Source organism: Belonocnema kinseyi, chromosome 10, assembly GCF_010883055.1.
Source record: "Belonocnema kinseyi isolate 2016_QV_RU_SX_M_011 chromosome 10, B_treatae_v1, whole genome shotgun sequence".
Classification (NCBI taxonomy): domain Eukaryota; kingdom Metazoa; phylum Arthropoda; class Insecta; order Hymenoptera; family Cynipidae; genus Belonocnema; species Belonocnema kinseyi.
The window spans coordinates 116,148,533-116,164,496 of NC_046666.1; the positions used below are offsets into that span (position 1 = coordinate 116,148,533).

The 15,964-nt window shown below is 36.8% G+C and overlaps 1 protein-coding gene across 1 annotated transcript in view; it reads right to left on the reverse strand.

Annotated features, from left to right (window-relative positions):
• The window catches only part of LOC117181327 (GTP-binding protein 1), a 122,290-nt gene that overhangs the window by 39,416 nt on the left and 66,910 nt on the right, over positions 1–15,964 (reverse strand). The window contains exons 4-6 of the mRNA XM_033373887.1: positions 14,799–14,977; positions 10,479–10,631; positions 10,148–10,397 (exon numbers count right to left, since the gene is read on the reverse strand). Of these exons, the coding sequence (XP_033229778.1) occupies positions 10,148–10,397; positions 10,479–10,631; positions 14,799–14,977 (582 nt within the window). The remainder of the gene's footprint in view (positions 1–10,147; positions 10,398–10,478; positions 10,632–14,798; positions 14,978–15,964) is intronic.

The following is a 15,964-nucleotide window of genomic DNA, read 5'->3' on the forward strand; positions in this document are numbered from 1 at the left end:
GAACACCACTGGGAAACGATCAAAATAGAGAGGGAAATAAGGAAAATGGGAAAGACGAGCGCAACGTTGAACATAGAGGGACAGCAAAAGTTGAAAAGTTAAGGTTAGAGCAAATACGTAAAATGATGATAGAGGTGATACAGACAATATCGAAAAGGGAAAATGGGAGGTATAAAGGAGAAAAATAGTATCAATGAAACTAAAGAAATGGGAGCATAAGAGGGACGCAATGAGAAAGAAGAGTTTGCCCGGAGAGAATAGAGGATGATTTTACATAAGTAGGAAGGAATATGTAGTATAAGTTAAGGAAAATAGCAGAAGAAGAAAGAAATAAGGGGAAAAGGAAGTGGGTAAAGTATAACAGAATACAGCTAGACGGAGTATGGTGGGATAGGGACGAAGAAAGGGAAGAGATAGTAAAAAAATGAGTTGCCAAGAAGTTAGAAGCAAAAGGAAAAAGAGATAGGAAAATAAGAAATAGTAAGAAGCAAAAAGAGACAAGAAATGAATGTAGGGAAGAATGAAGGATATGTTACTGTCATATAGCAGCATTGGAGAAAAAGGGATACGAAGCTTATCAGAAATTTGACACAGTGGGAATGGTAATGGTAGTGACGAATGAATGTATAACAGTAAGGATAAGAAAAAAAGAAAAGAACAAAAAGAAGAATTATTAGTAGAAGAGGTAAAGATGGGAGGAGAGCAGTGGAGGATAGTGCGGGTTTATGTGAACGGTCATATGCAGGAGAAAGCAGAGGAGATGAAAGAAATGATGGAACATAATAAGGAAGTGATCAGTCTTATAAAAGGTGGGGATTCAATGCGAGAACAGGAGACATAAAAGGAATGGAATGGAGAGGAGAGATATGAATAAAATCCATGGATAAATTACCGAATGTGAAGGCAAATAAATAGTTACAGAACTTGGAGGAGTCGGTATTGTTTATCTTGAACGGAAACATAGTGGAAGATGAGGAAGGAGAATATACACGCTCAGGAGTAGAAAGGGGAACGTTAAATGATTATGTGATAGTGGATGATGAAGTAAGAGAGAAGGTCAAAAAACTAGAGGTGGGAGTATATATTGATACTGATCACTTTACCTTAATAGTGGAATTAGAGGGAGAAAAAGTAATAGCAATATGGATAAAACGGAAACAAAGGTAAAAAGAGGAGGAAAAGGGCATTGTTCAATAGAAGGAAAATAACAGTTTAGAGAAAAGGTTAGAAAAATAAAAATGGGAGAGGGAAATATGAATCAGGAGATGGAAAATATGATAAGAGTAATAAAAATATGATTACAATGCAAAAGCAAAAAAGGAGTTAGTAAAGAAGGGAATCGAGGTGGATAGGATGAGGACTGAGAAGAGAAAAAGAAGCTCAAAAAGGAATTAAGAAAATTGAGAAAAGAAAAAAGTACGGGAGGTGTTAAGAAAATAAAGACAGGGAGGAAAGAAGGAATGGCGGCATTAATAAACTTCGGCACTTACTTCAAACAATTAATACTTTATTAATTAGCGCTTCAACAGGGGCGGCAGTCCTTCCCGACTGCATTTCGCGAAGGCCGACGATCAAGTTACGACTCGACTCGCTCTCTCATACATCTTGACGCGTGATCGCGTGATGGCGCTGTCCTATATCTTTCTCTCTCTCTCACTCACATAAATGTACATACCATATATTCTAACACGCCTCCTTACATTTATGTGGTCGCAATTACAATATTCTTTCAAATCAAATTTAACGAATTTCTCAATCTTCCAAATCTTACTCGTCCAAGAGCTTTTGTTAAAATATCTGCTAAGTTCTTTTCTGTACTGATCTTTACAATATCAATTAGACCATTGACATAATTCTCGTTTACAAAATGATAATTTACTTCAATGTACTTTGATTTCTTACTGAAATTTCCAAATTTCGCAATACTAACAGCGCCAGAATTATCTTCATATATATTTACAGGTTCATTAATTTCTACTTTAAAGTCACTTCACAAGTCTTTCAATAACAATACTTTACTTACTGCTTCCAACAGTGCGACATATTCAGCAGCTGTCGAAGACTTAGTTAAACTTCCTTGTTTTCTTGATTTCCACTGTATTACATTTCCAAACAACTTAACAATATATCCAGTCGTTGATTTTCTATCTACGCAATCACCTGCCCAATCGGCATCTACATAACATTCAAGGATATTTGCTCTATCATTTTTCTTAAACATTAATTTTAAATCTTTAGTTAAATACAAATATTTTAAAATTCTTAACGCATAATTATAATGTGTCTCATCATAACAATTCTGAAAACGACTTAAATAATTAACACTGTAACTTATGTCTAATCTCGTTCCTGAACTTATATACAATAGTGCTCCTATCAAATTTCTATATTTTAAACTTTGATTCAATTCTTCCGCAGGTTCTAACTTTAAATTTTGCTCCATTGGAATCTCATACAACTTTGCTTCTTCAATCTGATATTTTCTTGCCAATGATTCTATATAATGTTCTTGATCTAAGGACATCTCATTTTTCTTTATATCATAATCAATATTAATACATAAATACGTACTTACTTTCCTTAAATCTTTCATTTGGAATCTTTCTTTTAATAAGCTTTTAATAAAATTTAAATTTTCTTTATTTTTACAACAAGTTAAGAGGTCGTCTACAACTATTATCAAATAAATAATCTCATCCTTTTCTTTTAACGTATATAGACAATAATCATGTTCGCTTCTTACAAATCCTAAAGAACTTAAATAATCATCGAGACACTCATACCATGCTCGTGGACTTTCTTGTAGTCCGTACAATGCTTTGTTCAACATACATACTTTCTCAGTTCCATCATCATAACCTTCAGGCTGTTTTACAAAAACTTTCGATTTAACATTTCCATTTAAAAACGCTGTCTCGACATCCATTTGTTCTATTAATAATCCATTTTGACAACAATACGATAATAAAACTTTCAAAGTTTGAGTTTTCGCAACTGGAGAATAAATATCGTCTATTATATCAGTCTGTTGAAAACCTCTCACTACAATTCTTGATTTGTACACATTTTCGTTTTTCTTCGTATAAATCCACTTTAAATCTAAAATCTTTTCATTCTTTGGCTTTTCAACTAATTGCCACGTTTTACTTTTTTTTAAACTGTTCATTTCTTTGTTCATTGCATCTATCCAAAAACTTGATTCGTTACTTTCAATTGCCTCATTAAAACTTACTGGACTATCAACGCTACAATAATTTGCATAGATACAACCGTGATATACATAATTATCATCAAATCTAACAGGTCTTTTAATGTCTATTTTGATTTTCTTAATTCAGGCACATCTTCTTTCATTATCATTTCTATCGTTTCTATCATGTTTCTATCATGTTGCTTTCATTCTGTTCTAAATTTGAATTTTCATTATCAATATCATCATCATTCAATCCAATACATTTAACATCCTCTTCAATAATACCTACATGTCTTGCAACAATGACTTTACTTCCTGTCAAAACTCTGTAGCCTGTTACTTCATAACCTACTAAAATTCCTAAATCAGCTTTTCTATCCCATTTCGAATTTCTTTTATTTTCGGACACTCTAACATATACTTTACTTCCATACATTTTCAAATATTTTGTATCAGGCTTTTCTTTAAAAATATCTCATAAGGAGATTTATTCCTCGCTAATGTATTTGCCAATGTCCTATTTTCCAGATACGCTGCGGCGCAGACAACTTCTGGTCAATATCTTCCTTCTAATTTAGCCTCTGCTAACAAACACCTAGCACTATCCATTATTGTTCTATTGTACCTTTCAGCGGTACCATTTAACTCATGCACATATGGCGGACATGGCTCTACTTCAATACCCTTTTCTTTAAACAAATTAAACATTTTCTTATTGATATAATCAGTGCCATTATCACATCTCAATTTTTAAATTCTTTTACCTGTTCTATTTTCAACCCCATTAATGTATTCTACAAAACGATCATACACCTCATCTTTAGATTTAATCGGATATACTTTCGCTAATTTCCTGTAATCATCTACAAAAGTAAGAAAATACTTTTCCCCTTTAAAACCTTCTGCATGCGGCCCATTTAAATCTGTGTGCACTATTTCTAAAATATCCTTAGCTCTTTTTCTATTGTTTTCAAAAGGAATATTATGCATTTTGTTTTCAATACATGTAGCACACTTAAAATAATCAGACTCTATTTTATTGGTTAATCCTTTCAAAACATTATTTTTACACATCGTATTTAAATAATTAAAGTTTACATGTCCTAATGTCCTGTGCCACTTTTCTTTCAAAGTCATCTTATCATTATCATTTTTCATTGTTAAATTTGATTCATTAACATTATTAATATAACTAGTCATTTTATAAATTCTATTTTTCTTCAAAGCTATTGCAACTAATTTATCGCTTTTATTATATATTTTTGAACTATCTCCAATATACACAATTTTATTATTATCAATTACTTTTGCAAAACTAATTAAATTTTTGTCCATATCTTTAACATAAAAAACATTTTTTAATTCCATATCAATCATTTCATTAAACACATTAAACTTCCCTTTTACATGACCCATTTTAGTCACTTTTAATATCCTACCATCTCCTACTTTAACATCAATAGGTTTCTTTAATTCAATTGAATCACTAAAATAAATATCGTTATTTATTACGTGGTCAGTACAACCGCTATCTAAAATCCGCTCCTCGGCCGCGCTGTCCATAGCCGCTACCGCCTCGCTGATGCGCGTTGTAACCTCTGCCGCGTCCTCGCTGTGGCGCTCGACCCGCTCGGCCGCGTCCTCGATTCTCGGAACTCTTGGCCGTTGGGCAATCGTATTGCATGTGTTCAATTCCGCCACATACATAACATGTTCTTTTATTATCTTGATTTAATGTTTTCAAACGTAAAAGCGTTCGACTTTAAACTTTCACTTTCACTATGTCTTTTTTTGAATTCTAATTCTAATTTTAATTTCACAAATTCTACTGTTTTTTCTCTTGTCGGTAACGCGTCTACTATATGCACTATATTTGACATACTTTCAGGTAGTGTTAACAAAAAATAGTTCAATTTTTCTTCTTTAGTCACATTTTCTCCCGCGTTTTTCAATACATTCACTAATTTTTCAAAGTTATTATAAAAGCCGACAACCACGCTCTGCTACCATGTTAAGAAAATAAAGGCCGGGAGGAAAGAAGGAATGGCGGCACTAATAAACTTCGGCACTTACTTCAAACAATTAATACTTTATTAATTAGCGCTTCAACAGGGGCGGCAGTCCTTCCCGACTGCATCTCGCGACGGCCGACGATCAAGTGACGACTCGACTCGCTCTCTCATGCATCTTGACGCGTGATCGCGTGATGGCGCTGTCCTATATCTTTCTCTCTCTCTCTCTCACTCACATAAATGTACATACCTTATATTCTAACAGGAGGAGAATATAGGAGAAAAAAGAAGTATACTTAGTTGTGTGATCAAAATAAAGAGGTAGAGAATAAAAGGTTTGAGCAAGAGGCGGAGAAGGCAAGGACGGTAGAAGAGGTATAGACGTTATAGATGAGATTCTAACTGAAGTCTGGAAATATCGCGAGACGGAACTAAGGGAATGGGCATAAAAAATGTGTAATAAGGTATGAATAGGAAAGGGGTGGCCCGAGTTATAGAAAGAAGGAGTAATATTACCCATGGTGAAGAAAGGCAAAGGGGTGGAGGTTAAAGATTATAGGACTGTGACGCTGATGCCAACATTGTATAAAGTGTGTGTAACTGCATTGTCGGTAATATTAAAGAAAGAAGTTAAGGAAAAAAGATAGAACCACCAAATTAGACAGAGTTTAGAAAAGGAATGGGATTGATGGACATCATATATGTTCTGAATGATCTGACAAATAAAAGGATTAAAAGGTAGAAAGGGTCAATGACAGCAATATTCATAAACTTGAAGGCGGCGTTTGACTCCTTGGATAGAGTCTAGATAGAGAAAGTTGGGATTAGGATGGGAGCGGAAAAGGTATATACGCTGGCATACGTGGACTATATAGTGTTGATGGAATATGATGCAGAAGGGATGACGGGCCTAATCACTGGATTGGAGAAATACTTAGATGGGATAAAGTTAAATTTGAATGTAGAAAAGACAAAGATGATGAGGTTTAGAAAAGATGGGGAAAGAAAGAATGGACTGGAAGATAAAAGGGAGTAAAGTTAGAAGAATTAAACGAATTTAAATATTTGGCATTTAACTTGCAAACCAATGGAGATCATAGAGCTCACTCAGAGACAGAATATAAAAAGCAGCAGGGATAATGAAACATGGATGGGAAATAGGGAAAAAAAGAATCAAGAAATATTGAAGAAGGAGAATGTGGTTATTTGACATGCTGGTTTGGCCGGTATTAGGTTATAGAGCGGAGATATGGGGATGAAAGAAAAGGGAAGAGATTGAGATTTTACAAGAAAGGTAGCTAATGTGGGCGCTAGTAGTAGATTGGAGGACACCGGGATATATAGCAAGAGAAGAAGTGCGAAGAAAGGAGGGAGTTTTTTAGTGAAAGAGATATAGGAGAGGGGATTGGAGTACGCTATGAAGAATTAGAGGCAGGGGACAGGGGAAGACAATGATTGGAAAAATGGGGAATGATTGAGCAATCAAAATATAGTAAATGGTATGAGATGATAAAAAAGGAAGGGGTAACAAAGTACTTAGACTAGGGATGAGGTGAGAGAATATGGAACAGAAAAGCAAGATTTAGATTGGCAAACCAGGCAAGGGAGGGGATGTATTGAGAAAAGGAAGAGAAAGAAAGTGTAGAATATGTGAATGCGAGGAGGAAACTTGGGATCATGTATGGGAAGGATTTAGGAGAGGAATGGAAGATAAGGGAAGCTGCACAGAGAATGTGGAAATGATTAGAGAGGAGGATGGTACGGGTAAAGAGGAAGTAAATATTGTTATCGACAAAACAATTGATCAGTTACAAAAGTTTTGAAATTATTTTTAAATGTTTAAATAATTGAGAATAATTATTTGTTTAACTAATATTATTTAAAAACTATATTAGCCTATGTAAATATTCTATTTATAATAATTGGCAATTTTCAGTGATAACAAACAATATTTAGTGTCTGACACAAGCTTATGAAATTATGTGCTAATTATAATTTTTTTTTGTATATTTTGTTGTTGTAAATCACTTTTTTCATTACTGAATAAGGCGTTTCCAAAATTTCATTAGATTCTTTAAATAATTAATAAGCGAGATTTTGAGCATGAAGAAAAATGGATAGTTTTCTATGTTAAACTCCATATGAAATTACTAACCTTCGCACCACCTCTCATATTTTAGTATAAGGAACAGGTTTCCAGTTGCAAATATAAAAAAATCAAAAGCCTGCTGGTGTATCCTAGAAAATTGCATACTCATCCAGCCAAATCGCGGTAATATTTCCGCTGCACCCACGTTTCAAGACTGTGAGATAAGTGGCTACAGTTTGTAATACTAGATTTGTAATAATAGAGCAGTATCAGGATTAATGCTGTAAGAATGACAGAGATGGTAATAAAGCACTCTTTGTGCCGCAATGTGCTTTTGGGTGTACATCCTTACCGCATAGTTAGACAACTAAATAGTATGTGCTTTAGGTGCTCGGGCGTGCACGGTATGCTCTGCAGATATCATCGGAAATGTGTTGGCTCAAAATGTGGCGATGTTATGCTCAAGTGGAAATGACACCGTCCTAAAAGGAGAAGCTGTTTTTGGAATTTTTTGTCCTGTGTTTTTTTTATCTGGACCTTCAGGAGTGAGTACTCGAGTTAGTGTTTGGTGCTTTTAACTCACACCTTATATTAGTCCATTGCCGACTTCTTCGTATTTGCTGATGACCCATTCGAGATTCATTATTCTGCGCCCACCTTGAAGGCATGAGGTGGAAAAACACGGAACAGACGACTTAAGATGCATAGATGTGTTCACGTGTGTGACTTTTCGTGACCCTATATCAAAGAATTTGGGTACGTCCTACGTCTATGCAACCATTCCAAATGAATAGATTACTATCGGATCAGCAAGCATGTTCATTGCAGATACTTTGTTCCTTGCCGAAAAATTGGATCACCAAATCTGTCGACAAAGACATTTGTATCTGCATGAAAGAGCATTCTGTATAATACATCTAATTAACCTTGGCGCATTTTGTTAACCCATTCTTGATTCCAATCTAGCAAGTGTACTCTTAGACAAAGAACTAGATTTAGTTGCTATAAATTTCTAGCATAGATCTTAAGATCACCATGTACAATATATGACTGAGCATAAGCTTTCTGGTAAACAATCCAGGCTATCGATAGGTAACTCTGTTAGGATACTGCATCTTTTCAGACACATCTATCGATAAGTAGGTTCTTCCGACATCCTGCTATGCCTTTCTATGAGCCGGGTTGTTCGTACATTTCTCGCCACATATGTAGGTTCGATTGTCCAAACAATCATTTTATTTAGGATATCTGTGAAGATCTTACACATAGTATTCAGATAAGTTATTCACCTATATTTCTTAAGGTAATGCCTCTTAATAATTTGGTTGCCTCTTGGACAATGTTGGGCATTCCACTTTAGGCTTTATGATGCCACTGCACATCTCTTTAAAGCTATTTATGTTTTTTGAATTCATTCAATAAATGCTGGACTTCATGGACTTCTCTCAAAAATGACACAATGTCATCTGGTACCTACAAGTGGTCAACAGGAACTGGAGGGTCTAGGAAGAGTCGAGGTAGATTAGAGAAATACTGTTTGTTTTCCCTGACCCACCTTTCATTCGATTTTAGGCTTCTTTTCTGGAAACACGTTTACCCTTAGAATTAAAATCCATATTATCTAGACATAATCGACGTCGTTCATCATAAGTTTTCCATGGATTTAATGTGATTCTAGTGTCTCTAATTTTTGTCATTCAATCCAAGCTGCTAAGCACTCTCGATTTAGGAGCTTCGATACAATTCGCAATGTTTTTTGTGAAGATTGCTAGGACGAAAGTCACAGTACCTATATACATACAATACGTTCAGCCTAAGTGGGGTACATGTCGTGCGCATTTTTGAAATACCGTAAAATCTAGAAGGATTAGCTTGATATATCTTTAGATATTTGTTTTATTTTGTCTTCTGACTCTGCAGGATATCAGACACAAAAGGGAGCGAAACCAAAATCAATCCCGGATGCGTAGAAAATAAAAGATACAGAAGGTGGTAACTAGGAGACAAACGATACTTACATTGACTTAGATATCCAAACGGACCAATCCTGGTCACGATGTGAAGAAGAACTATCAGAAGATGAAAAAGTCCAAAAATATAAGTGAATTCCGTCCCAAATAGAGATTGGGAGGATATAACAAAGTTATTAACCCCCGCGTGTATAAGGTCCTACGAGTCAGATCAAGGAATGGGGTTTCGCCACTCGAGTTTGCCACTCTAGAAGATCGCTGCCCTCGAGCTCACTTGTGACACGACGCCGACTGGGTTCTCTAACCCAATTCCTCTACACAATATTCATACGGAAACGTTTCGTAACTTTAGCTAGATAGATATTTGGTGCATTTTCGAAACCGAACCCGGCACTTGAATCCATGATTTCGGAACATATTTCACTCTCTACCTCGCACAACTGGTTGAGTATTGTTGTTTTCAAACCGGTGTTACCGAGACTGAAAAAATTCATCTGTTGCTTAAAAAAAGGTTTTTTTGCTACAACCATAACGTTGACTATGCAGCTGATTACAGATTACTCTGCTCTTTCGACAATATCAATCTACTAATACAGCCGAAACCACTAGAAGCCGAACATGATTTATTCTTCATAATCAACTAGTAGCCGAACTTCGTAGAATGTATGCGGATCGAGCGACAGTGTTGCAGAATGATAAATATTTTAAATATGTATGTAAAGTCGTCCTACCGATACATATGCTAGCGACGTCCTTAAAATATTCCGAACGTAGCTGGGACAGCGTAACTTAAAAAAATTCGGCTAATATCGACCTTTTCGGTTTCACCACTTTCGTCATTAGCGGGTTTTCACTGTTATACAATTTGTAATTAAAAAACAACCTTTCAGACACAAAGTTGACAGCGCTGACAACAACATCATCCGCAGTCTTAATAGTAACTGGAACCTTTCTACAGCCCGGCGATTTCAGTATTCTAATCAATAGTTTCAGATTGTCTTGCAGAACATTAGGTGGGCACATATCGATCTTCGTTATAACGACAAAAACTGGCACAGATAAGGCCAAAGCAAGCCCTAGATGTTCTTTGGTCATTCCCACGATACCAGCATTGGCTCCAACCATCAACATACCTGTAAAGATTAATTGATTTCGAATATGGTAATAATTTAACATCTGTAACATAATTAAATTTAAATCTATAATTCACTTACCAAAATCTGGAACGTGGCCTGTCATTCCAAAAACGGTAGTTTTCAAGTAACGCTCATGCCCAGCAAGATCAATAAAGGTAATTACTTTAGATGATTTTTCACAAATTTTTGCCCAATCCAAAGAACCATGTTCCATTTTATTGACGACATTGCCTAAAGTAATCGATAAGCACAGTAAGCATTTATTTACTCAATTTTTTCCAATAGTAAAATCTATTTCTAAAATTCCATTCCACACTTTTTATTTGTGACGTTGAAAAAAATTTTTCATCTCACAAAGCCCCAATTGATTTATTTTCATGATTTTTCTGATTATGTTTTGATGTCCGCTAAATTAAATTCACGATCATATATAATAGTTATAACCATGGCTAATATTTAATAAACATTCATGATTTTTTCTTTTGTCGCCTGGGCGTCCTAACCCCACCTGTCATTCGACTTAGAATAAATTGAGTCGCAGCGCTCAGTCGTAAATGTTAAAGTATCTCTGTAGATCGACAGCGCAAGCGCGGCTTTGACCATTGATCACTGTTGTAGATGTTTGCTTGGTCAGAGCGCACCAATCGTGCGAAGCTAGCCGTTAAGTATAGAGCGTTTCGAGATCGAGCGTAGCTACTCACCGAGTAGTCTTCAAAGCAGCGTCACACCCGATCCCCGTTACAGAGAAATTTATTCTCGTATCGGTAACCATCGCCGACATCGCAAAAAACCGCAACGCCCCTCTAGTGATAATACCTAGTAATACCCTGGACCACCCCTAACCTTCCTTGAAGCAGATACCGCTACGGAGAAAATCACTCTCACATCGGCGTTAATCACCATCGGCAGCGAGGTCGCTCTAGATGATTTGGATAACCCTCCTCTACTGGAAAACCATAAAATCTATCCTCTTGAATTAAATAAAGTAATCCACTTTTTATTTCATTTAAAAAATCTACTGAATCAGTCTCAACCCACAGACTGACCTCAATTCGACACCCCAAACGTGGGCCCTGAGATAAAAGTTTACATACTTTTTATCCCATCTTCTGATCTACACACTCCCCTTGTAAACAGTGCCACCTCTGCTCAGGGTATGCCTTACTCTCAACGACAAGAAATTCCTCACTTCTGGGAGTGCATAAACACCCAGTGGCGCCCATAATTCCACGAACTTCGACATTAACTCTTCGGTGCTGTCGTAAGACTGACCCACGGCAAATGCATAGACATATGCTATAAGGTTCAAACTAAGTATAGATGGAGTCACAATTACGATTTCCTTTAGGACTACCGAAGTATACGCAATCAAAAATGGCCTGGGGTAGATTTACCCCAGGTGTCATTTAAGGGTTAATCAAACACAGATTTTTTATTTGACATACTAAATCTTAGTGGCATTTTCTAAACAGTGATTTTCGATCAAATATATAGTATCAAGTATATATCTATGAATCCGCATTAAATAATAGGATTTTTCTGAAAAGGCTTGAATTCGAAATTCGAAATTTTTGTTAGAAAAAAACTTGCATTGAATAAATAAATATATTAAAAGGGAAAAATTGATAAATGTCCTCAATAATTTATCTTAAAATTTTAATTCTGACCATTTCTAAAAACAAGAACTTTCAAATTTATTCACAACTGTGATTTGTATACTATTTTAAAATGTAAATGCTGGAGCCAGCCCACTGTGCAGCGGGAAAAGTAAACCCCAAGGGTTTTATTTTTATACGGGCTTTGCCAGAGCCTATGCGGCACTTCGCGATTTGACTAGGCAGAGTCCGAAGTGAAAGTGCTACTTCGGACTTTACCTGACACCGCGCAGTCAATTCGCGGAGGAACTAGGCAGACTGCAGTATGACGGAACATCGTACTTTGCCTGCAATATATATATAATTAAAAATTTGTCATAAGGACAACCGCCTTCTGCATTTTTCCCGCAAGTGTTCTAGCATATTGTTGACACGCAGGGATGCTTTTTGGGCTATTAGCAAGTGAAAGCTTGGCACCTCCAAGAGCGCCGATGATAAGGATGATTAATTAATTATTATTCCGGCTACAATCGTTGCAACTCCCTTATAAGGTCTCGATACCTCTCTTTCTTTTCATTCTCCTTGGCTATGACATTTTTGTCAGCTGGTGCCGAAAATTCGATAACGAACATGGTTCGCTTCTCGAAGTCAAGAAGAACCATGTCAGGCCTCGAGTGAGCAACAGAAACAATTGTCGAGAATATAAAGTTCCAGTATATGCGGCACTTCCCATTCTCGACAATTGACTCAATTTCCCAAGGAGCATTTAGGGGAGCGATATTAAGGTGAATGCCGTAGGAGTGACAGAGATGGTAATAAAGTACTCTTAGTGCCGCATTGTGCCTTTTGATGTAGGTCGTTCCTCCATGAGTTGGACAACTAGATAGTATGTGAGCTGAATGCTCGGGGTGTGCATGGTACGCCCTGCAGATATCATCGAGAATGTCTTGGCTCAAAATGTGGCGACGGTATCTTATGGTGGAAATGACACCGTCTTGGCATGCCAAAATGAAACCCTCCGTAACAGACTGCAATCCGGGTGATTTAAGGAAAGTAAAAGTTAGCTCACATGACATTGACTAATCCTCCACATTTCTGTGGAAAACACCGTACATCCTCTTATCGAGGAGCTGTTCACGAAAGTTTTCCTCTTGTGCTTTCTTAATTCGGGCATTCAGGAGTGAATACTCGAGATAGATAAGATTTGATGCATTTTGCTTACCCCTAATACTGAAGTTAAGTCAGCCTCCTCCGCTGCTTTGTACAGAAATGCTCCTTTACCCACTTCTTTGTGCTTCCTGACCATTTTAGGACGAGGGTCTCTTCCATTTGCGATTCTATGGGCTGTACCCAGAATAATCTTGTTATGAAGACATTCAAGATTCAATAATCTGCGACCACCTTGACGGCGTGAGACGTAGAGTCGCGGAACAGAAGACTTAAGATGCATGCTTTTGTCTCTGTGCATAACCTTTCGTGTCCCGATATCCAGGGATCTGAGCTCGTTTTTCCTCCATGGAACCACTCGAAATTAATGGAGTACTCGCGGGATGGCAAGCATGTCCGTCACAGATACTTTGTTCCTCGCGGATAGTTCGGAAGACCAAATCTGCCGGATGTGGCGATTTTATCTGCTTCGGAGAGTATCATTTATGTATATCACATCCTGAATGCGACTCTGTGGCACCTCCAGGCATGTATAAGTCTCTCCAGCGTATATGTGTCGTATATCGCTTCTATGGACGAGCTGAGGGTCTTCAGGGATGCCATTAGGTTTTCCTCGCTTCAAATTAACCTTGGCGCATTTGTCTAAACCAAATTCCATTCCAATTTCCTAATGTCTCTAATGTCAAACAATAGGATGTACCCTCTCGAATTAAATCAAGTAATCCACTCTTTACTTAATTTTAAAAATCTATTTAATCAGTCTCAACCTACAGACTCCCGCCAAAACAAGGATGAGGAGCAGAAGGCGAGGAGAGGAACGAGCCGAGATTCTGGTAAACTTTCTTTTTGTGATTATGCTTTTGATTTACTTTCTTTTTTGCGATCATGATTCTGATTGACTTTAATTATTTCTGTGTTTCTATTTAGATAATTATGAGTTTATTGATGATTTCTGTCTTCTATTTTGATGGTTATGTAACATTAATGTCCTTTGAGTGATTTACTTTTTTCAGGTTACAGTTCTACATATTTTGTTGAGATCATACCCTTGCAAGTGTCTTTATGCCGTAGTAAAATATCCCTTATGTCTACTCCTTTTGAATAACTATGACCATAACCGATGATGATGAGCGCTTTACCCCTTTGTATGTGCCCCTTTTTGAATTAACCTTTTTGAGGTTAATTGCGACTACTCCCGTTAACTATCACCTTGCCCTAGAATATTGATTATCCTTTTTGGTTACCCCTTTTTCAATTACCCTTTTTATGTTAATTGCGACTACCCCCGTTAACATTAATAGATATGTTTTGAAAGTTCATTTCAGTACTTTTATTTTAATTATTTAATAAACTAATTGTCATTCATTAAATTAAATATTGACTGTTTCTTCTCGGACCTAAATAAACATTTTACAATTTCGGAAAATTATATTTTCGGGAATTTTCAAATTCGGTATTTTTGTTTCCTTTCAGGAGGCAACAAGTTTCTCCCATTCAGGTAACTTTCAAAATAACAGATAAAAACGCCACGTCACTTGGATAATCTTTCATGAAAATCAGTAAAGGCAATGAAACTTGTCATTTTAACACACATTAGAGCTAAAGTGACCGAACCTATATCAATCAAGGCACTTACCAATTCCATCAAATCCAAGTATATCATTTCCCACTGAACTAGTGCGGCCAGTTTCGGCTTCATGCTTATGCCGAAATAATTTCTGCCTAGCCAAACCACGTCCATTATCGAGCTGTCCATGTGTCAATACACCCAAAAGAGTTGACTTTCCAGCATCCACGTTTCCAACTACAGCAATCCTAAAATTTTAAAATAAAATATGTTAGTTGTAACACTTACATTATATAAAGTTCAGAACGAGCACCTGTCTTTATGTGTACATACACACACAGAGAGAGACACGCACACAACATATCAACAACGACAGGATGAATGAATGAGACCCTCGTTTGTCTCGATACCCAAGGATGAACGCTTTCTGTATCCATCCCGCAAGTGCCTCGACATATTTTTTGCACGCCGGTCTTGCTTTAAGGTTACGAAACATTGATAGTATCGCACCTCCTGGAGCACCAATCAAAAGGACAATTCTTTAATCGAAAATTTTGGGTACGGTCACAGTCATGTTGTAGTCCGCCGAAGACGAGAATTCGATTACGAATGTAGTTCGTTTCTTAAAGTCTTCGAGAACTAATCAGGCCTCAAATATGCAAGAGAGACTGCTGTCCGAAAATTATAGTTCCAGAAAATTTGGCACTTCACGTTCTAAGTACTTAGCATTTCCATGACACGCTTTGTACCTATCATTGGGAACTTCTTCACATAAAATGCGGTCACTCATAATATCTGCCATCTGAAAAGATGTAAGCTCTACTTAGAACGATTTGGTTATAAAGTCACGGATACCTTGTTCAACGTCGGCAGATTTGAAGACCAAATCTGTCGAAGAAGACGGTTGTATCTACGTTAGAGAGACTCCTGAATTGGTGTTACATACTGAATCCGGCGTTGAGATATGCACAATGGTCGGAATAGCAGGAAAGGCTGGCCTAAGTTAAAAAATTTAATATCCTTTCTTGCGTAAAACATAGTATTATAAAGACAAATAATTTCAGGCGGACTCCTCCGATATATCCTTACGAAGGGAGGCATCCATTTCAGCGAGATCTTAGACATTAGGAGCAACTAGTTCATGTTGTTGCCCTTAATAAAGGAACCCTCTATCCGCAACACGAACACGCGTTTGGTGGCATGGTCAGAGGCCTTTTGGTTTGATTCCAAAGGAA